The following is a 22,601-nucleotide window of genomic DNA, read 5'->3' on the forward strand; positions in this document are numbered from 1 at the left end:
AAAATTTATATATAAAAAAAACTTTAGACTGCTTAACATAAAATATTAATAAATAAAATATAAAATAAATATAAGTAAAAAATAAAAATTGAAAAAAAATTATTTAAAAAATTTAATTAAAATAAAAGTTTTTATTATTTAAATATAATGTACATAAATTAATAAAAAAAAACCAAAATATAAATTAAAACATAAATACAAATTTTTAAGAATGTTTATTGTCAATTAATTAGCTAAGCTTCCGCTTTGTTTAGATTTCTTTTCGCACATCGCATCATAAATCAAAGCAGCCATTAGCGGGCAGTAAAATCAGCATTAGCCAGCGGAGCATCAGCAGCCGCAGCAGCATCATACGGCTTGGCCAATCAACTACCGTTTGAATCTATTAAAAACATAGACTAAACTATAATTTAGACACATGTCTGGCCCAGAGCTTGGTTTAGCCTGGCCTGGCGAAGTGCAGCCTAAGCAAGTGCAAATTAACAATTAACTTGGCCCAGCTGCTCCTCGGAGTGGATGTCTTTCAACAGCGGGCTGTCCCAGGCACGGCCTCTGACTTGCCACTGCGCTTGCGGCATGGCGTAATCATAGCAAAGCACGTGCGGCAATTTCCAATTTCTACTACTGCTGCGCTGCTGTTGCTATTGCTGCTGGCCAAGTGCATTCAACTTGGCCAACTGTGCACATGCGTGGCCGTTCGACCAACTGACAAGTCAATAAACTCATTGCTCGCTCCTTCTCTGTCTCCCTCTCTTTCTCTATCTCCCTCTCTCCTGGCTTATCAGGCAAACTAAGCACGATCTACGATCATTGGCACCAAATGCCTGCCAACTGGCAGAACCAACGCCGACTGCAACAGCAAACTGCAAATAACCCTCAATAACAGTTACAAAACTGTATGCAGTCGTTAAGAGAAGCAGCAGCAGTAGCAGTGCAGCACAGCGCAGCAGCAGCAGCGTCAATGTACGCAACTAGGCCTAGGCCCAACTAACACATAGAGCTGCAAAAGAATGTGCAAGAAAAATTGCACATCCACAGAGACACACACACACACACAGAGAGACAGAGTGAGAGGCAGCAAAGGTGGGTTGGTGGGGAGATGCGACGAATTGAAGTGGAATAAAGTTGTGGCCGTTGTCGTCGGCGCATTGAGTGCATTGCACTGCGAAAGGGTTAAAGACCCTCACTGATCAGCGGCGCACTGTGAAAATGTGTGCGAAGAAATGTGAGTGGAAAAATCCAAAGTCTCTGCTGCCGTTGCGCATACAAAAACAAATCTGTGGCAGCGGAAAAGCAAAAGTGCAGCAGCCCCCCATTAGAAACGAAGACAGGCCGAACCTACATCAACAAATGCACACTTACACGCTCACACTCACACACACACACACGAGCACACGAGCATGCACAAGCGAAGAGACAGTCCATAGAGCGTCAAGCGAGAGCGAGAGCGGGAGAGTGCATAGAGCTTTCGTTGAGTTACTGTTGCTGTTGTTGTTGCTGTTGCTACGATTGCAGTGGCTTTGAACTTCACACAGTTTACAGCACTGTGCGCTCACTCGCTCGCTCGTTCGCTTGCTTGCTCGCTCAGTCACTGTCGCAGTCGCAGTTGCTTACACTCAACGTATGCTTTCTCTCTCGCTCATCCGTTGATAATTGTGGATGATTGCTTTGCTTTCGTTGTTGTTGTTGGTTTTATATTTTTTTTCAATGTCGAGTTCGCTTTTCAAAACGGGGCATGTGCAAGAGATGCTATTGGGATAGATCATTGAACGTTCAATGAGACGCGCTATATATAAGTGTATGTGAGTGTGTGTGTGCGAGTGTGTGTGTGTGTGTGGTAGTGCATGTGCGTGGGTCTCTGTGCCACACTCAAGTGGAGGCGTCTGCTGCACTTTTGATTAATTTTCACTGCGGCCCGGGGCCAAAGCAAGCATTTTCCACTGATAAGCAGCTATTGTACATACATGTTAAATTGTGCTGCGCTTCCTGCCCTTGCATGTCCACTGATAATAACAATAGAACGAGCCACAACAACAACAACAACAGCTGAGGATTACGCCTGCATCTTTCTTCTTTCTCTTTTGATAAACGATCAACGCGTCTTCCTCTTATAATTATAGATACTTAAGCAGTTTTTCATTTAGACAACAGAAAAACGAGTTCAAGTACTACAGAACATCTACTGCGAGATGCAAGGAAAGCAGGGAGAAAGAAAGCCAGAGAAAGAGAGTGCGAGAGAAAGAGAAAGATTAGCAGCAAATAGAACACGCTAGAAATTCAAGCGACTTTCGCTGTAGAAGTCTTCTGTGGCAGCCAGAAAATTTCTTGGCCGCTTCAAGGAAAAGTCGAGAATGTTTAGTGAAGATAGTTGAGCTGAAAGATTATTTTTTATTGAATTTCCTTTATAAATTTATAAAATACTATCTTAATAAAGAGCCAGTTCCATGCACTTTCAGGGTCAAAAATACTCTTTGAACCTTTGTTTGCTTTGGCATTTAGCAAACCAATACAAAAAGTACGAAATTAACAAAAATATATAAAAAAGAACCCCAACATATGCGCAAATTTCACCGACCTTGGCTAATAAAGCTTTTCAGCGTACGCATTTCCTAAACACCCAAATTGAATAAGACGGATAAAAACATAACATAGCTGTATCTCTTTCTCGCTCGATCTCCCTCTCTCTTTCACTCCCAGACATTGTGTAATACAACAGTTTCGATTTGCACGCGCTCCTTTTTTATTATTATTATTAGATAGTGTTGATGGGGAACCTTGAAAACTCTTATCGAATTTTCACCTTTTGCGCGAAAACTACAAAAACCAACCATTGATAAGGCAATTAAGCGAACGTAACACGATTAAACGATCAAGAGATGCACTTACCCCAAAAGAAAACTATCTGTAAAAGTTGGGTAATATTATTATGTAATATTATTATATTTATAGATGTCTAGATTGTTACATTTGTTTTTATATGTGCATATAGTGATCTGCATATACATATTGGTCTTTCTTTCTTGTTTAGTTCTTTTGAATAGTTCATTAAAATTAAATTTATTAAATGGTGAACTAGTTATAAATTCAGTTGATGAACCATTAATGCAGTGCGTAGAGAGATTTTCTTAATTATAAAATTCGTTCTATTGAAACGTTCTTTAAAATGAACTAAATCCAATGAATGGTTTACGGCTGGTTATTGGCTGATTCAGTAAATGAGCCAGTTTTAAGATTTAGTTTGGAGTGATGATAGTTTACAAGCAGCTCTCTTGAAGTGAACTACTGAACTAATTCAGAAATATACTTAATATTCGGATTCAATCATGAACGATGTTCAGTAGAACCAGTTCGTCCATGAACTGATCTTGTATAAAATAATATATATATTATTTACAGTTTTTTAAATGAACCAATAGAATTTATTTATGAAATGGAACTAAATTTGACACCTCTAATATTAGCTGGTCTACTATAGCCGGCTGCAGACAGCTCATGAGCACGACTATAGTTTCCGACGATTTTCGGCTATATTTATCGGAGTGACGCGTTCACTTTTTGTTTTATTTTTGCTTGTGGGGAAAATAGATAAGCGAGCCATCAGGAATTTGTGCTGCTGACCTTCATTTTTCGCTGCTGTCAGCTGATAACAGCGATAACCGATAAGAATATAAATATACATGTATAGTGTGTCTGAGTGTGCGTGTGAGTGCATGTTTATTATATTTTAATTTTTTTTTTTTTTTTGTAGTTACGCCAATTGTCATTACGACATTATTATTTTAGTATTATTTACAATATGCGGGCATGTATAAAAATAAGCCTATTAACACTCGGTTTATATGTAATGTATTACATCTTCATAGATAACATTGAGTAAACAATGTTATCTATGTAGAAACTATAATTGCTTGGAGATATATGGGAAACTCTATAGCAGCTGCTATTCCCAATTGTTCATATCTTTAGCCTTGAAAATCCATTTGATTTTTCCAAAAACTCTAGCTCTATCGCTCTTCCTCTCTCGCTCTCCCCTGCATGACATCATGAGTTCTCTGGACAGCCAAAAAAATTATGCGTAATCACCAACCCTGCAAAAATAAAAATATAAAAAAAAAATACACACACTTAGCATCAAAATCTGGCAACATAAAAAAAGCCACGCAAAAAATAAATTGCTCGAGTACATTCGAAAATGCAGGAAGCTGAGTGAATTCTAGATGCCCTCTAGGAAAATAAATTTAATTAATGGAGTAATATAGATATATTCATAACAGCATCAAAATATGGAATATAAAAATATAAATGTAGGAAATTAAAAGGCAGAAAGAAATTTAAGTGAAATATTTTATTATATTACATTTAGTTAACAACTGAATTTATTGTATATAATTTATTATACATATAAATAAATGATAAAGAGCAATAATAATTTCATGTATTTAAATAAAAGTATATTGTTTTGCAACTGGTAAATATATGAATTATAAATCAAATGTGAATTACTGTATTATACAGTACAGTACAGTACAGTACAGTACAGTAAATATAAAATAAATAAATAAATAATATTAAAAATAAATATTTGCATAATTTAAAAATGTTCCACCTGTTTTTAAATTTTGTTTTGAAATTTTAAGTAAGCAATTGAAGCTATTCTTTTTCCCCCTCTCGCTCTCTCTTTCTCCCTCTTAAATAGACTTTCACATACATATATCAAGCCCACAATCTAAGCTTTTTTGTTAGGGTATTCACGAAACGAAGCGAGAACTAAAAAAAAAAATAATAATAAGAAATACACACACATTTTTTTATGCGTATACCGCAAAATTGTGTTGGCCTTCAAATTGACCGAGTTCATGAACACCAACAAACGTGGCACAGACACACGGACAGACAGACGATCAGACAGAGTGAGTAAGAAAGAGAAAGAGAGAGAATGAGACCAAAACGTAGGGGCAGACAGAGGAACCACGCACCTCCCCATTGTGCGTTAATTATATAGTGAGAGCGAACAATACAGATATTTATATAGATATACAAATACATATATACATCATATATTCATGTGTGTGTGTGTGCGGTTCTATATGAAGATAAAACAAATAAGCCAACATAGAGCAGATGGCTGATATATTATTCTAGAGGCTAAAGCCTCTGCCCTCTGCCCGCCCCACGTTCACATAATTCGAATCGTTTTGGCAAGTTCAAAAGTTGCGCAATCGCAGCAGCAAAAACAACAATGATAACAACAACGATAACAACAACAACAACAACAACTACAGAACTGGTTTTTCAGTTCTAAAACTCAAAACGAAATTACTTGCCCAAATTGTTAACAAGTTATCAAGGAAGTTTATTTTGTCTCTTAATCACACAGTTTTTGCACAAAATACAAAAAATATAAAATAAAATAAATAATAATAAAAAATATAAAAAAACAACAACAACTACCAAGGAAAAAGTCATCAAGAGTCGTTCAACTTTATGAAGAGCGCGGCCAACGCGTGTCAGAGAGCAGCAAGAGACTCTGATGTGACAGTGAAACAGAAAGAGAGAGAGAGAGAGAGAGAGAGAGAGTGAGAAGTGAGGAAGAACGGAAGGCCGCTCTGATTAAGCCTCAAAAAGTATGATATATAAAGTAAACGCTGACTGACTGACTGGCCTAACCGATTAAAAACTTGGGGGCGACACAATTCGCATACTCATGATCGTTCTATGAACTTTATGCACAATACCAACATATATACATATGTGCTACATACATATATATGTATACATTTGTATACCTTGAAGATCATGAAATGATGATTCTATGGCATATGTAGCAAAATAAATAGTTCACTAAATTGTTTCATTGACTTGCAGTACTTGAAAATAAATACTAGTAAATTTTAAAGATAAATTTCATGCAGAATATATATCTTATATATACGATATATTCATAATATTTACATATTTTATTCATACCTTATTAACGTTTCAATATGTGTTCTTTATCCATTCCATTTTTCAATTTTACACTATATAAATTATATATGACCAATTTATTTTACTATTAAAAACTTTACGACAAATATTAACTTTACATCAACTACCTATGTACCTATCATCAATATATAGACTATTATTTTTTTTTTTATTATTATTAAGAATTTTGAATGAAACCTAAATATTGATAAATTAGATTCTTAGTAAATCAATTAATACAATTGCTTAAATGAAAGTCTCATTTAGTTTTCATTTATTTATTTTTTTTTTTACCATTCAACAAAAACGAATCGTTTCTTTAATAATCCTATTTCACTTTTGATCGTGAACAGAACCTGGAATTATAAAGCTGTTAAAAGATTAACTATAAAGCTTCCTGTGCGAACAAGTTCAGTAAAATTTTGTTTATGATAAGCTATAAAAAATGTTTGAATTCTTAAAAGATGCACTCTAAAGATTCTAGCTTGAGCTAGTTCTATTAGAGCTGTTATATTATTCCATTATAGAAAGTAAGCTTTTGAATATATTGTAATTATATTTTAGTCATATATCTGTTATACAATAGTATAACAGAATAAGACTACTGAGATAAAATCTATATTTAATATATATATTTATATATATATTTAATATAAAGCTGAAAAGCTTAACCTTAACAGCTCAGAGAAAAGTTAAATTAATAAGCGCAAATTGTTTAAGTCTACAATGAATTTCTATTATTAAGTGCTTGACTTATATTGATCGCATTCACTCCCTTGCTCTCCCACTCTATCTCTCCCTCTGCTTCTCTCTCTCACTCGTTGTTACGCTGGCCCTGTTTCAATTATCGGTCAACTACTTGCTCAGCGTCCATTGTCCATTGTTGGCAGTCCTTTCGCTAGGCGCTCAAGATCAAGTTGATGCTGCAACAGACTGATAACCAAATGTATTGTTGTTGCATTAAGGCAAAGTGGAAAACAAAGTCGAAGTCGAAGCCGAAGTCGAAGTCGAAGTGGAAGCCTATGCGGCATATCCATTCGAAGCCAATGACATTTGGTTGGGGTGCATTCGCCTCGGCGATCGTCGTTCGATCATGGCGAATGCATTGTTCATGACGCAGCCAAAAAGTTGTTGGTTGTTGTTGTTGTGGTTGTTGTTGTTGCTGTTTGTGATCATGACGTTGCGAATCGTTGGCATCACTTGTAAACTCCGCTCAAATTGGCGCTTGTAAAAAATACAAAAAAAATAAAACATCAAGAGAAAAAGTGATTTAAATAATGCATGTTGAGACCAGAGCGATCATGAAACGGCTGTGAACTCTTGAGAGCCATCGACATCGGCTCGACATCGACTCAGCTCAGCTACCCAATTTTCTGTTGAACTTGACCTCCACTTGAACTGCTGCATGCAGCCAGGGCTGCCAGATCGATCAGAATGCTGCAGCACTCTGGTATCTGTCTCACTCCCGCTTTCTCTGTGTTTCTCCCTCTTTAACTCTGAGTTGATCTCCACTTTCGTTTTGTCTGCTCATTTATTTTTAAACGAACTTGTTATTATTATTGAAATTGCATTAATAAGGAAGTTAAATGTTTATTTTCGTACAGTCTGGAATTGAGAGAAATTTTTTTTTTTTTAGTTTATTTTTCTTTTTCGTTCAACTCTGTTTGTTGACATTACGCTGTGGCATACTTATGTATGTGTGTGAATCAGGGATTATCAAATGACAACTTTGACAAAGAGTATCTTGTCTATATAGATTATTACAACTATATATTTGATTTATAAACAGATCAGATTTTCTATGCATATAAACAATTGGCTTAGTCAATTAATCTCTATGGTTGACACACCCACAATTCTCTGGAATTTTCGTGTTGTTTTGAAAAACATTTCTCCAATAAATAACACTGAAATATGCTGAAAATATCTGGGGGAAAATAACTTGCAGCAAGTTATTTTTGTCGGAAAACCAAAACGTCGAACACCCACGCAAGCGTTGAGGAGACGAGAGAGCGAAAGAGTGAGAGAGTGAGAATGCGAGCCTTAACCTTGGCTAGAGACGTAGCCAGAAGAAGAAGAAGAAGAAGAAGCAGTAGCAGCCTAGCTGGCCACACGTGGCATTCGATTCTGTCAGTTGCCCGTTGACAACAGGAAATGAATTTCACATTGACCTAGGCAGGAGGCGGCTCAACGGGTTGTCGTACACATACATATGTATGTATGTGTATATGTAAATATTTATTTACATTTCATTTAATTAAAAATCATTTATGAATTTGCTCAACTCGAAATGTCAACGGCATCGTGTCAATGACTTGGGCGCCTGCATTGTATTGTGATATAATTTTAATTATACACGCAACAAGTGGTAATTAAATAAATTGCATTCGAAAAAGATTCGAAAAAAAAAAATTCGAATAAAAGCGAAAAAAAAATTCCGAAAGAAAACAGCATTTCACTGAGCGCATGAACTTGGTTAAGTTTTATTGAACTTGTTGAACGAACGCATGGAGTGCCATGAACTAGCTTATATGTTCATGCATGATAATAATAGTGAGGATAATGATGATGATGTTGATCATGATATTGATGTTAATGATTATAATGCCTGGCAATGGGAATCATCATTGCTAAAAGAGTACATTAACCGCTGAGCGGCGTTTACCTTGGGCCGGCTATCGGTTTTATTGGCGACATGTGTTTCACTCGACACGGCAACGAGAGAGCTAGAGAGAGAGAGAGAGAAGGAGCACGAAACAGCAACCGCCTGTTGCCAGGGTAGTTAAAAGGGCTACCAGGCTGACAAATTGGGCGCTGCTGGGGTGGCTAACTAGAGAGTGAGTGTTTCAGTATGTGCGTGTGTGTGTGAATGTCTAAGCAACACCCTCAAGTGCGCTACGTAAGCGAACAGCAGTTAGATCTCGCTCTCACTCTTGCTCTCTCTCCCAGTGCACACGCACACTCACACACACACTCAGCGCGTTTGCTCTTGTTGATGTTTTGTTTTCTTATACTCGCCCCGCCGACACATGTTTCATTATATATATTTCAAGAGCACGTGAGCGAGCGTACGAATGGCGCTCTCACTGGCCATACGCTCTCTCACTCTCTCTCTCTCTCTCTCTGTGTGTCGACGACGTCAACGACGACTGGCCGAAAAATTAAACAAGATCCAATGCGAGTGTTGATTTTCCTTTCATTCAACGTTGAAACATCGCAGCGAACGGATCGTCGTTAGCTCCGTCGTCGTCGTCGTCGCTGTCGTTCGCTATAAATCGCTATAAATTCGCTGTCGTTAACGTTTTTTACGTGTACTTCGCGTTGCGCACATCCGTTAAGTTAGCAAAAAAAAAAAAAAAAAAAAAATTAAATAAATTTGAAAAAAAATACATATATATCAAAAATATATTTAAAAAATTTGGAAAAATATTTTTGAAAAATATTTGAATATCCCTCTGAAAGTGACAAACCCAAGTGTTTCTCCTGTGAAGAAATTGATGCATGCAAATGCAATATCCAATTGTGGCAATCGCCCGCAATAATACAATAACAAGTGCACAAACAACAATGCCTGTTTAGGCCAAATTGAGATAATCTATTTGATTTGTATACCAAGTGCAGTGTCGTCCACCGATCCCGTTCTTACGTCTTCACGCAAAATGCTCATGTCCGCGGACAGTTCCGATTGTCAGCCGAGCAGCAGCGCCATGGAAGCGTCTGAATCAAAGACAACCTCGGTGATCTGCCTGGGCCAGCCCAGCAGCACCACCGCCAGCAATTCCCAGCTGCTCATGGCTGGCCGATCCCATTTGGAGAATGCGCTCAAGCTGCCGCCAAACACAAGCGTCTCCACCTACTATCAGCACAGCAAACTAATTGTGGGCCAACAGGCGCCTCAATCGCAATCGCAATCGCAAACCCAATCCCAGTCACAGTCTCAGTCCCAGTCGCCGTCGCAGCAGCAGCAGCAGCCGCCGCAGCAGCCAAGCGGCAGCGCCGTCATTTTCAAGACGGAATACCATCATCAGCACCAGGTCGCACCTGTCACAGAAATGGATACTGTGCCGCCCACAGGTGTGGCACTGGCCAGCAAAATGCCGCACAGCAATGTCATCTATGTGAACAAGTCCAGCTCCAGTGTGGTGGTCAGCACCACCGAGGCGCCACAGCTGTTGGCCCACCAGCCGCCGCAGTCGCCCTTCGAGCAGTCGCCCCATCATGCCCATCATCATATGGCCGCCATGTATCACCATCAGGCGACAGAGGGCGCCAACGTGCATGGCTATCCAAATGCTGCACATCATCATGGTCAACAGCAACAGCCACATCTTCATCATCATCATCATCAGCATCAGCTAACGGTCGCTGTGCCCGCCGCTCAGCCAAATAATGGCCAAATTGTGGTCATGCCCGCCGATTCGCGTCCACAGACGCCGGAATATATCAAATCCTACCCAGTTATGGATACAACTGTCGCCAGTTCGGTCAAGGGTGAACCAGAGCTGAATATTGGTGAGTTCCTTGAAAAGGGAAAACTGTGTTAGAATGTAAATGTAAGGATAATATGAAAGAGAGAGAGGGAGAGAGAGGAAAACCCAACTAGCCTGGGAAAACTGGAGAAATCCAGTTGGAAGTGCAGAATTTATAATATAATAAAAAAAAAACTATAAATTTATATATAAATTTATATAATATCATTTCATTAATTAATAATAGTAAAAAATATATAATTTATATTTTTTATATTAAGAGAGAGAAAAACTCAACTAGCCTGGAAAAACTGGAGAAATCCAGTTGGAAGTGCAGAATTTATAATATAATGAAAGAACTATAAATTTGTATATAAAATATATAAATATTATAAATATAAAATACATAAATATTATAAATATAAATATAAAAATATTATCTCAGTATTTAATATACTTTAATAATAAAAAATATATAATTTATATTTTTTATGTTCAATTTATAAGATATAAGAATAAAACTTTATAAATTGCTTTCGCTTATCATCAAATCGAAATGCTCATATCGAGTGCTCACTGTATTGTATGTCTATGCTACTCGTAGCATTGACCGCATGTTTCCGCTTTAAGAACCTTGGACTTTAAATTAATATTGCAATAGGCCTAAGTCTGAGCTAAGTCTAAAAAAAAAAAAAAAAAAAAAAAAAAAAAAAAAAAAAACTGCTCGCAGTTAGCAACAGAGCAGCTGATCGAAACGGAAGCTTATATATATAGATATATATAATTGGCTTTTGGGGTGTTAAGGCTAAGGTTTTAATGAGTGTATTGACTTTTTGACGTCATGTTAATTGGTTAGCCAAAGTAACGCTTCCGAATCGTTCAGTCAGTCGTTCACTCAGTCAACAAGGTCGTTCCGCATACAATGCGAGAAATGCGTAGCGTCAAGTCCAGCTCGAAGTTCGAGCGAGTTCAATTAACTCGTATGCGTGTACGTGTGTATTGAGTTATAAAAATAACTGTATCTCAATGTCAGGAAGAGAGTTAATGCACTGCCAGCCAGCCAACCAGCCAACCAGCCTGGGTTATCTAAAGCAACAACTTATAAATCACTGCGCTGCAGTCGCGCAGACTCAACTCGAGTTCAAAGCGATGAGTCAAGGCAAAACCCCCCATTAATGACGTTATAAGTATGGGCAGCAGACGCGCTATACGCACAGACAGTGTTTATTATGCTGAAGCTGTAATGAATCCAACTCCAGATTCCAGATGTAGTATAGCTGAGCTTGTAACGCTTCACATTGATTCTGATTAAGTTTTATGGTCAAATGTGGATTGAAATGTCCATGAAATGTTCATCATAAATTGACAAAATTAACTAATTTAATTAGTCACAAATTTCAAAATTATCAAACTAAAAAATTTAATAAAAAGTGTCATTATATTCAATTTAATTTGTTTATTTATTGAGCATTTTAAACATATTATTTTGCGTAATTATTTTAACTAATTTTTGTTTATATTTAAATTTTGTCAATGAGTTATTTTGAAAAAATTTATTTATTCATTTTTTATTTTTTATTTGGAATATATTTTAATGATAAATGTCTTCACATTTATTTTATTCTTTATTTATTTCATTTTTTTAAATTAATAATTCTTGATTATTATTAATTTTGCATTATCAAATTTTTTATTTGAGTTTTATTTATTTTTTTAATTGTAAGAGATTTGATTTTTTTTAGTTTGTTTTTGCTGACTTCTGTTGATATTACGCATAAATTTCTAATCACTGCCATAAGTATTAACACTTTGTTATTTATAATATTTTAGAAGTATTATTAGATATTGCTATTGGTGACATTATTAATCTTATTAGCACTATAAAACGCAGTGGCTTAATCCCTAAAAAATATCGTTTTGCCAAAACCTAAATAAGAAATTTATTATAAAAAAAAAAATAAAATAAAATAAAATAAAAAATTAACTATAAATTTAAGCTCTGCTGGCCAAGCTACACTCAGAATTTGCATCAATCTCATAAAATACATATAAATAATGTATATTTCATAAAATAATAATATCCTACTATATTGTCATATAATAAATTTCATAGAATACACATAAATAATATATGTTTCATAAAAAATATATTGTCATCTATTCAGTACATTAAAGACTTACGCTAGGTTACTGATGTAATCTTAGCAGACAAGCTTAGAATATTATCGATAATAAATTATTATTAGTCATGCAGGCCTCTAATAATTATATACAATTTTCCACTACACTCTAAAAAATATGTCTATATCAGCTCTCATCTATATATCCACTCCCATATATCTTCCATTTCCACATCTCGCCTGCAGTTTTCACTAGCTTCTTCAGTTCGTTCCGTTAACTTTTCTTTACATTTCTTAGCAGTTGTTGTTGCTGCTGCTGTTGAAAAATGCAGCTCAATAACTTAAGCTCGAGTCCAATCTAATCTGAATGGCCCGTCGCATATTTATTTGCACGCCCTGTCCCGAGGAAAGTGAAATTTTCGTCTATGGCCAGAGCTAAAGCCAAATAATGTTTATATGTCGTCTTATTATGCGTTTGCATTTTTGTTTTCTATTTATTTGTTTCTATTATTTAAAAAACAAGCAGGCAAAAAAGAGAAACAAAAACACAAAAAAAATGCGTTTATTTATTTGCGTCTGTTGGCGTTGCATTTCTCCAAACAAAAACAAAAAACTGGGCGACTAGGCGAATGCATTTGATATGCCAAGCCAAGTTCATTGCTACCCCGATATACACACACACATATATATAGTTATATGTGTGCATGTGTGCAGTTGGCATTTGTAAATGCATCCGTTAGCCAAGTTTTTAATTTCAATTGCGAAAACGAAAGTGAAAAGCAAAGCAAAGCAAAGCGAGCCGAAACGAAGCGCAGCGAATGCAACTGCAGAAATTCACTTTTAGTTTTCACTGCGCAGGCGCAGTCAATTTATGGCCAAAACGCAGCGGCTCTTGAGCGCACTTGAGGCGCCTACCCAGCACCCCCCTCTCTCTCTCTCTCTCTCTTTCACTCTTACCCTCCCTTGTTGCGGTTGCACTTAATTTAAATTCGCTGTCAAATTGTCTTTGACATTTTCGACGACTCCAAACTACTCCGGCAACGACACCGACTCGTCCGTCCGGTTGCCGCGCTGCGCTGATCGTATCCCTAGCCACAGTGAGGTCTGGCTTTGTTGAAATGTCGGTGAAAGTCAATGCAAGCTCAGGCGGCGCCTCGCCTCGCCGCGCTACAATTGTGCAGAAAGAAAAGTTATTTGCTTTGCAGTTTTTCGTTTCTTTCTGCTTTTGTTGTTGTTGTTGTTGTATTTTTCTGTTTGGGTTTTCGTTGTTTTTCTGTTTTTTTTTTTATTTAATTTTATTTTTATTCGCTTTTCGTAGGCGGCGTTTGAACTTTTGCTTGGAAAGTTTTTCTGCGTCGTGTTTATTTTTATTGGCACAATTATTTGTGCATTTTAGAAATTTATTGAAACGGTCAAAGACCCAATGGAGCCCCGGACAATTCTCTATGCAGAGAAAGAGAGAGAGAGAGAATGTGTGGAACAGAGAGAGGGGGAGAGGCAGCTAGTAAAAGTGAAAACTATTTAATTGAAAGTAAAACCCTTTTAAATTTTTGCAATTATTTTCAAATGTGTGTGTGTTTGTGTGTGTGTTGCAACTTTATGTGAATTTATTGTGGGCTTTACTTTTACCTGCAGATTTAAGACGAAGTAAATTAGGCAAAGTAATGTTGGAAGTTGGCTATATGGTCAGCTATTGAGATCATAATGATCATCATAACATAGACATAGTTCATTAAACTGCGTACGCTCATTAGCATAAGAAGGCAATCAAATGTCTGAGCTAGCTTATTATATATGGGCAGCTTTAGAGCTCGACTTATAGGCTAATATATCATTTAAAAGTCATCATTGTCTGTGTTTAATAATGATCACTTTTATATTACTATTGGATATAAATTATGATCATTTCCATGTGTCTGTATATGTTAGTTTTCTATGAAAACAACAATGATCATTGCCATGTATGTCTATATATTAATGATCCTACGATGATCAGTTCTATTATATGAATCTATATTTCTATTCACTTTTATTATTCTATTATTTCTATTTATTTATTTTCAATGCTTAAACATTTTAAGTTCTTCAGACTCTTGGTTTTTAATCAATGATCAGTATTGATCTATGATTGGCAGTAGAACGATCTATTATAGACTTATTTTTTGGTATCCTAGAGTATTTTATTTTAGCTCAGTCTTAAATAAATAAAATAAAAATCTGTAGAATTTGATTGCTTAAGTTAATTTGACTGTCTTTAAAAGTCTCAAGAGTTATCTCTTACTCCCTCTCTCTCCCCCTCTCCCTCACCCTCACTCTGGGAATCAGCTGATCAGCATTTTCCATTCACCTTTATTGCAATCACACAAATAATATTCATACTCGTATATCCCATGATCATCTCTCAAGTCGGAATCTCATTTAAATTGATAATTCGTATAGCAGCTGTGGGCCAGTCAATTTTGATATGTGCATTACTTAAAACAGAAATCTTATTTATGGCAGCAGCAGAGAGACTGTTCACCCTTTGCGCGGAGTCAACGCAGCGAGAACCCCCAGAATATTTGAATTCCTAAAGTGATTCACAACACTCCCTTTCTTCCTCTCTCTCTCGTTCATTAACTGCTGCTGCTGCATTTTAATAACTCTTACTAAATATGTTCCCACGCCCCAGCACAGCCGAGCTCGATCGTCAACCTTGCCAGCTGCTCCAGAAAGTGCAAGGCACCTAAAATGAAATCAGAGAGAAGAAAAGTCAAGACAAGTCAAGTCAAGTCAATGCACGCATTTTGTATGAATCGCGCGGTCGTTCGCCGATCATTAATTTGAATTAAATTAATGCAGTGCGAATGGCATTATTGCATAATCGCAGGCGGCGCTGCAACAAATCGTTGGCACGTTTACGTTTTGATCACATGTTTCCCAAAAAAAAAAAATAATAATAATAATAATTCAATGAACCAGCCCGCGCCAGCCGCATTGGTGGGCGGCCGTGCACGCCCATTTTACAAGGCGCCGCATTCAAAATATGCGTGACCTCAGCTGCGTTTTTTGAACCCAACAACTGGCTAAATATTTTGTCGAAAATTGAATTTTATTGCACGATACGTTGAACTTGCGTCTGTTTCGTATAAAAAAAAAAAAAAACTAAATAAATAAATAAATAAAATAAACCTGTACGAACATTTCCGCATTGTCGCTGCGAGCAGAGAGTGAGCGAACGAACGCACGAATGAGGGAGCGAGCGAGCAAGTGAGAATTAAACCGAGCGCGAGAACAGCTTGCACACGAGTCTCGCGCGCTCACTCGCTCTCTAGGCTGCACGCGCTAAACTTTTATTTATTGATTTAGATTGGTGCGAGCGGGAGAGCACGAGAGATACGAAGCGACGACGAACGAAAAATTTCAATGTCAAATTTTAATTTAGTTGCGTTTTTTGACTCAGAACATTACCAATATGGCAGGCGCACCTCTCGCTCTCGCTCGCTCTCTTCTGTCTACACACATGTGTGTGTGTGTGAGTGTTCGTGTCGTGTGTGTGTTCTTTTCTATTATAGCACTATGTGTGAGTGTGTGTTTGTGTGTATTTCATATCAAGCGAGCCGAAAATTTTGGTTGAGCTGTCGGAATTAATTTGTTTGTATGCCTCAATACATAGACAACTATTATGCAAAAGTGTGCGTGTGTGTGTGTGTGAGTTTTGGGGGCTGCCATTTGTTTGTTTGTTGTTCTTTTGGCGTATTTCTCTAGCTGATAGTGCTGCTCGCTCCGCACACCGTCCCCGCTCCCTTGCTCCACAGGCTGTGTTCGTGTGAAGTGAATGAAACTTTCAAGGTCGCCTCTTTGTGTGTTTGTGTGCGTGTGCAGTGTGCGTATTAGATAATAGTCATGAATTCTTCTGCCATATCGGCTATAGATTCTCATATCTATTATACAGCCAAACAATGTCCTTGGGCAAAAGATTTGCGTATCTATCCAAAAATCTATCTATGTATGTCGTATCTTTCACTCGAGAATGTGCGGTGAACTGGTTAATCAGCTTCTATTTCTTGTTAAGCTTAATTGTTATTAGTAATAAAAAACAAAACATATCTAATTTAAACAATTTTTCTATATGTATAAAAAACTGGACTAGTCGTTTCTTAAATCAGGAAGCATTTTTGCGTTATAGCCATATCTAAATTTACCCTATATATTTATGAGTATGTGTGTGTGTACATCCGCCAAATTTGTTCTTATCAGCTTAGATTTAAAAAACAACAGAGGTTTTGTTTTCTACAAATTTCTAATTTTTAATTGCGAATTTAAGCTAATTTTAAAACATAGTATAATTGAAATGGTTTATATTTAAATGGGAATATACCTTCTACTGTATGTATAATTACATGTACATATGTAAATAATATATGGTTTCATATTAAAAAAAAAGTTTTGTTATAGTGTATCTTAAAGTCAGCTTATATATAAATTTTTTTTTTGTTTTTTTTTTTATGTACATATAATTTCCATGTGGCACATATTTAAAAATATATATAACGGAATGTGGGCGCAGTAATAATAACACCTACGCCTTGCCTCTCCCCTACGGCTTGTCTGTCTGTCTGACTGCCCCTACATACCCAAGAGATACACAAAAGGGATTCTGTACGACTGACGTCATGAGAGAATGTTATATTGGCTTAAATATTCACACCCATACACACATACATATATTTCGTTTTGGAAACTTGCTTTGTAATCCATTCACGAGCGTGTTCCTATAAACAAAGCAACAAGGTCAGCGATGTCGCACTCCCCACCCCACGCGACACTCGCTTATATCATCTAAAACAATTCAATTTGTTAATCGACGACACGTGTAAAGTGTAATATTAAAAATAGAAAGAGAAAGAGATAGAGACAGAAGAGGAAGACTAAGCAGAGCTATTCGTGCGAACTGGCGCTTATCATTAGATAGGCAAAAAAAAAAAAAAAAAAATTAAAGGGCAGGCAATGCGTCACATAACATGTGTATGTGCATATGTGTGTATGTGTGTGTAAATATGCAGGTATATTATATATAAACATTGATAAGAAATCTGCATGCATTTATCCATTTAATACCACAGCATTATGGGTATGATCAATGCATTTCGAGTTTTAGTTTGAATTAAAGAGAACTAAAGATTTCACACGCACACAGGCAATGGGTGAGAAAGAGAGAGAGAGAGAGAGAGGGAGATACAGTGGGTAGATGCATAGGCAGCGACAGACGCAACGGCAGCGACAGTGGCAAAGCAAGATTTGTTGTTGCTGCAGCAAAAGTGCAACGATCTGCAGTGCAAAATGTCAGTGAACTTGTTGAGACAACAACAACAACAACAACAATAACAACAGCAACAACTACCAAATGCAGACATCGAAGCGTGTCTGGCACACAGAGACGCCAACAACAAATACAACAGCAACAGCGCCTCTTTCATGATCATGATAATGACGTTTGCGCTTGCTAATGATGATCAGCATATGTATGTACGTATGTATATGGGCAGCATAGTTGAGCATGCATGCAAGTCGATGGCAGTTTGCAATTGTTTTTGTGCACGAGCGTAGACAATGCGTGTAGCGCCAGCTCGCTCTAGCACGCAAGCTCTATGCCAGCGGGCAATGGCAAATGAGCGAGCAGAGCAAGCAAAGAAGCAGAGGAGCAGCGCAGCAGAAGAGCAAAGAGCAAAGAGCGTAGCAAAGCAAGGCAGAGCGTAAGACTTTCTTGTGTATGAAAACCAGTTTTTGTTTTGTGTGTGTGTGTGTGTTGTGTGTGCGCTGCTGAAGAAAGTCTTTCGCCTGTGTGCTTGTCGCTCTGGCTCTCTTGTTTCGTTATCTTGGCGCAAGATTCTTGTTCTGCTTTGTTTACTTTCTTCGTTCGCCTGCTTTCTTTGGCCGCTTGCGGTGAAAGTTACGTAACACTTGCTGCCTGCAATTGTCTTCGCGTGTTATACACTCCCCTCGCTCTCGCGCTCTGTCTCTGTCTTTCGCTCGCTTGTGCTGCTTGGCCAGAACAAGCTCAAGTTCAACCAGTTGCCCATTCTGTTTTGCTGCTTTCTTCGTTGACATTGGCATTGGCCAGGCGAGTGAGCGAGCGAGCGAGTGGCTCTTCGTGTGCAAAGAAAGTATTACGTCTGTATTTACTTTCTTCGGCATTGGCCTCGGCTGTCGCGGAGAGTAAAAGTTTAACTGAGGTGTGCTCAATTATCAAGATTTACAGAGATTATCTTAAGAGTTAAATTCGAAATGAATGCTGTTAATTTCGTTTTGGTTTTTTAATTAATTCAATACGCGTTCATAGGTTATGTTATGCATAAATTTTAGATTATTTTGTACTTAAAATATTTGTATACATTTTAAATGAATTTTATATCTATTTATTGCATATTCATTGATTTTCATATTAATCGATTTTCTCCTTTGCTCTCCCTTTGCAGAATTCGATGGCACCACTGTGCTGTGTCGCGTCTGCGGAGATAAGGCCAGCGGCTTTCACTATGGCGTGCATTCCTGCGAGGGCTGCAAGGTAAGTTTGTCTCCCAGTACATATATGTATGTATGTACTTTCGAATAGAACTAAGCATTTGAGGGGGTGTCTGCTGTGGCAGCAACCACCGGGACACCGTCTGCGCTGACATTGAACTCAGTTGACCTCGCTGGCAAGGGTAAAGGGCCCGTGCCGTCGGAGGGTTGTTGCTGTGCAACAGGAACAGGAACAACTTCATCCATAGATTGGCAACTGCGTGGCAGACATGAAAACCTGCGTTGCTCCTGTTTGTCCTTGCATAAATTGCGTCGCAATAAAATAAATCACAAGTATCCTGAACCCTGCAAACACCACCAACGAGCAGCAGCAAGAAGTGGCAGCAGCAGCCGCCGCCGTAGCCAAGCACCACCGTGTTTAGCCCTTTTGTCTGTGACATTGAAAATTGCCGCAAGTTCATTCGCCCGCCGCTGCCCAAGCCCAATGCTGATCGTGCTCCCCTCTCCCTCTCTGTCTCCCTCTGCCGCTCTGCCGCTCTGCCGCTCTGTCTCTCCCTCCCTCCCACTGCAGTGGACGCGAGCTTAATCAGCCGCTCGCTCTTGCAGTTGCTCTCCCTCGCTCTTCCTCTGTCCCCTCTCTCTCTCTCGCTCACTCCTCAACCTTGGCAAAGTAGTTTGCCCTATTCCCTTATATTCGCCGCGCTGCCGCCAAAGTCGGGAATAATGTCTCAATGACGTCCTTGAATTAGGTTAACAGCCAGTTTCCAGTTCCAGTTTGCTCTCTCGCTCTCTCACTCTCTCTCGCTCTCTCGTCTGCGATCCTTTGTCGTCGTCGTTGTTGTTGTAGTTATTTTTATTTGTTTAGCATTGGTTTCTTTCTTGCGGGCTGCCGAGACGTCTGCGCGTCTGAAATTTCAAACTTTCCAAGACTTTGGCCCGCTGCTTTTTGCGAATATTCTTTTACGCTTTTTTGCGCTTGCCTTTTCTTTTTTTTTTTTGCGTTTATATTTTGTTTTTTTATATAATTTTGGCAAGTTCATTGACTTTGCTCTTGACCAATCGTCGTCCAGTCTTGAGCTTTGGGTTTCTTGGAACGTTTTTTTCTTTTTTCTGTGGATTGGTGAGTTTTTTATTATACATATGTATATGCATACATACATACACGTATGTATGTATTTTTGCGCCTATATAACTCGCTCTCTTTATGTATAATGATATTAAGTAGCTCGCGTCGCTTTTATCAATGTTCCAGTCACACACATGCGCTAATTTGAATACATACATACACACACACACATACATGCGTATGTATGTTTTGCTCGTCTGGCAGGTAGGCCTATTAACAAGCTGCTCGTACGCGCTTTTTTGAAGTTCAAGGTTATGCTTAAGGCACAGGGTCCCAGCAGCAGCTACGCTCTAGCTGGCTCGAAAACCTGTCCTGCCCTTCTTTGCACACGCACGCTCGCACTATGTCTCCTTCTCTTTCTCGCACTCTCTTTAAATAGTATCTAGAAGTAGGAAGCAAGTTTTAGAGGTTTTTTGCCATTTTCGTATTGCTCATACGACGCGTTAAACGCTGTCATCATTATAGCTGCTGCTTTCGTTGTTGTTGTAGTTGTTGCTGATGTTCGTCATGTAGCTGATACTTCCGCCCAGGCCAGATCTGACTCGCTTGGCTTTGCTTGAGCACCTGGCCAGAACCAGCCTTCAATGTGTCTATTGACCTCTATTTTATTTAGTATAAATATACATACCTACATACATATGTATGTATGTGAATACATGTATCATAGTCGAGCTGGAATTTCGTACTATTCATATGAACTGAAAGCCCACAGTATGCCTTTTTGGGATAATCTTGGCTATAGTTTAACAAACACTATTCTATTTCGATATCGAATTCGAATTTTGTACTGTTATTATATGCAATTAAAAGCCCACACGCTGTTAGTTAAGGTAAATTTTCTCGCTTACTTACTCCAATTCGAATTCGCATTTCATAATATTCTTATAAGCTTTACTTAACACTTATTGGAGTTGTATATAATTTACATACATACATATGTACGTATGTATTTCTTTATTGCCTTCAACCTTCAACATTTCAATTCCAGCTATCCGTCTACCTAGCTCAGCATGCCTAGCCTATTCTCCTATAAGCCTGTTTTTTCGTCCCTCCCTACGCACGGCCTTCCGCATCTAGGTATCGCTTGACTATTTACCATATTCTCTGTTCACTTGGCAACACCATTCTTCAACACTTTTCCACTGTGCCTAATGACCCAATTTGTGTGGTGTCGTCCAGTCCATGTTATGGGAATGGCTCATTTGCGCCGTCTTCGATAATTCCTCCAAATTTAAGCATAAAAACAAAACGTAGAAAAAATAAGCAAACGGAGGCACAAAAATAAATTAAAACCGACATACAGACACACATACACATACGTGTGTGTACATAAATAGGTAAACATGTTTGTGTGTATTTGTTGACGTTGGCGCTTTTGAGTGTGATTTCTGTTATGGCTTGCGTCCCTCTGTCCTGCTCTCTCTACCTCCCTCCCTCCCTCCCTCTCACTCTTGTTGGTCAGCGTGAATGGTTAGCTTTCTTTGCTCCACTCGGCTACTCTTCGGCTGTTATACAACATGTTTTTGTTCTTTCATATTATTTAGCATATTTATTTATTGTACATTTGTTGTTATTCTTTTCCTTTCCACACACACACACACACACACGTACACATTCATACATTTGTTGTTGCGTTTTTTGCTGTGCTTCTTTTTAGCTGCGTTGCTGTTGATGTATTTTATGCTTCGTGTAGTTCTCGTGTGTGCAGTTGTTGTGAGTGTGCGAGCGAGCGAGCGAGTAAGTAAGTAAGTGTGTGTATGCTTGTGCGTGTGCGAGCAGAGCTGACTATGAGTGTGTGTGTGGTTGTGTAAATGTGAATGAACTCGTTCAATGTCAGCTACGACGGCGAAGCAGCGTACGCAGCATGGGCCACAAGAAGCGGCAGTAGCAGCAGCAGCAGCAGCAGAGGCAGAGTCAACAACAACAGCAGCAAAGAGCATAAGCCGTGAGAGGCCTCAATGTGCTGCGCTCACACTCTCGCCTGCAAATGCAGCGGCAATTGTGTTCGCTCTCTGAAATAGTTTAGTTGTTTGTATTTTCGATGTGGAGTTTTCGTATATTGTTTTTGATCTACTTATGCATGTATGTATGAATGTATATATTGACGTGTTAAATGATTAGCATTACGTTGAGTTCATATTCTTATCTGCCTGTTATACTCTAGGCTTTTAATACTGCTATTCTGACTGACTCATCTCTCTCCCTCTCTCTCTCTCTCTCTCTCTCTGGTAAAAGTTCCATTTAAAAATTGTTCATTACATTCCTAACCTGCATCAATAATGACGTTGCATCAATAGAGCAAGACCAAGAGAGCAAGAGCGAGAGAGAGAGAGAGAGAGAGAAATACAATGATAATACACTTGATAATCATTTCGAGCATAGAGAGGAAAAATTAGTGTGTGTGCAGTGTCTGGA

The 22,601-nt window shown here is 38.1% G+C and overlaps 1 protein-coding gene across 4 annotated transcripts in view; it reads left to right on the plus strand.

Annotated features, from left to right (window-relative positions):
• Nucleotides 1-22,601, plus strand: part of Eip75B (Ecdysone-induced protein 75B) — a 124,562-nt gene that overhangs the window by 56,483 nt on the left and 45,478 nt on the right. For 3 of the 4 annotated variants that reach the window (XM_089468064.1, XM_089468063.1, XM_089468067.1), the window contains one exon: nt 19,015-19,103. In XM_089468064.1, the coding sequence (XP_089324190.1) occupies nt 19,015-19,103 (89 nt within the window). Of the gene's footprint in view, nt 1-8,203; nt 10,480-19,014; nt 19,104-22,601 lie in introns of those variants that run through there. The other variant, XM_089468066.1, reaches the window with a different exon arrangement.

This window comes from Drosophila arizonae, chromosome 4 (genome assembly GCF_054131065.1).
Source record: "Drosophila arizonae isolate 15081-1271.41 chromosome 4, UAZ_ARI_1.0, whole genome shotgun sequence".
Lineage (NCBI taxonomy): Eukaryota > Metazoa > Arthropoda > Insecta > Diptera > Drosophilidae > Drosophila > Drosophila arizonae.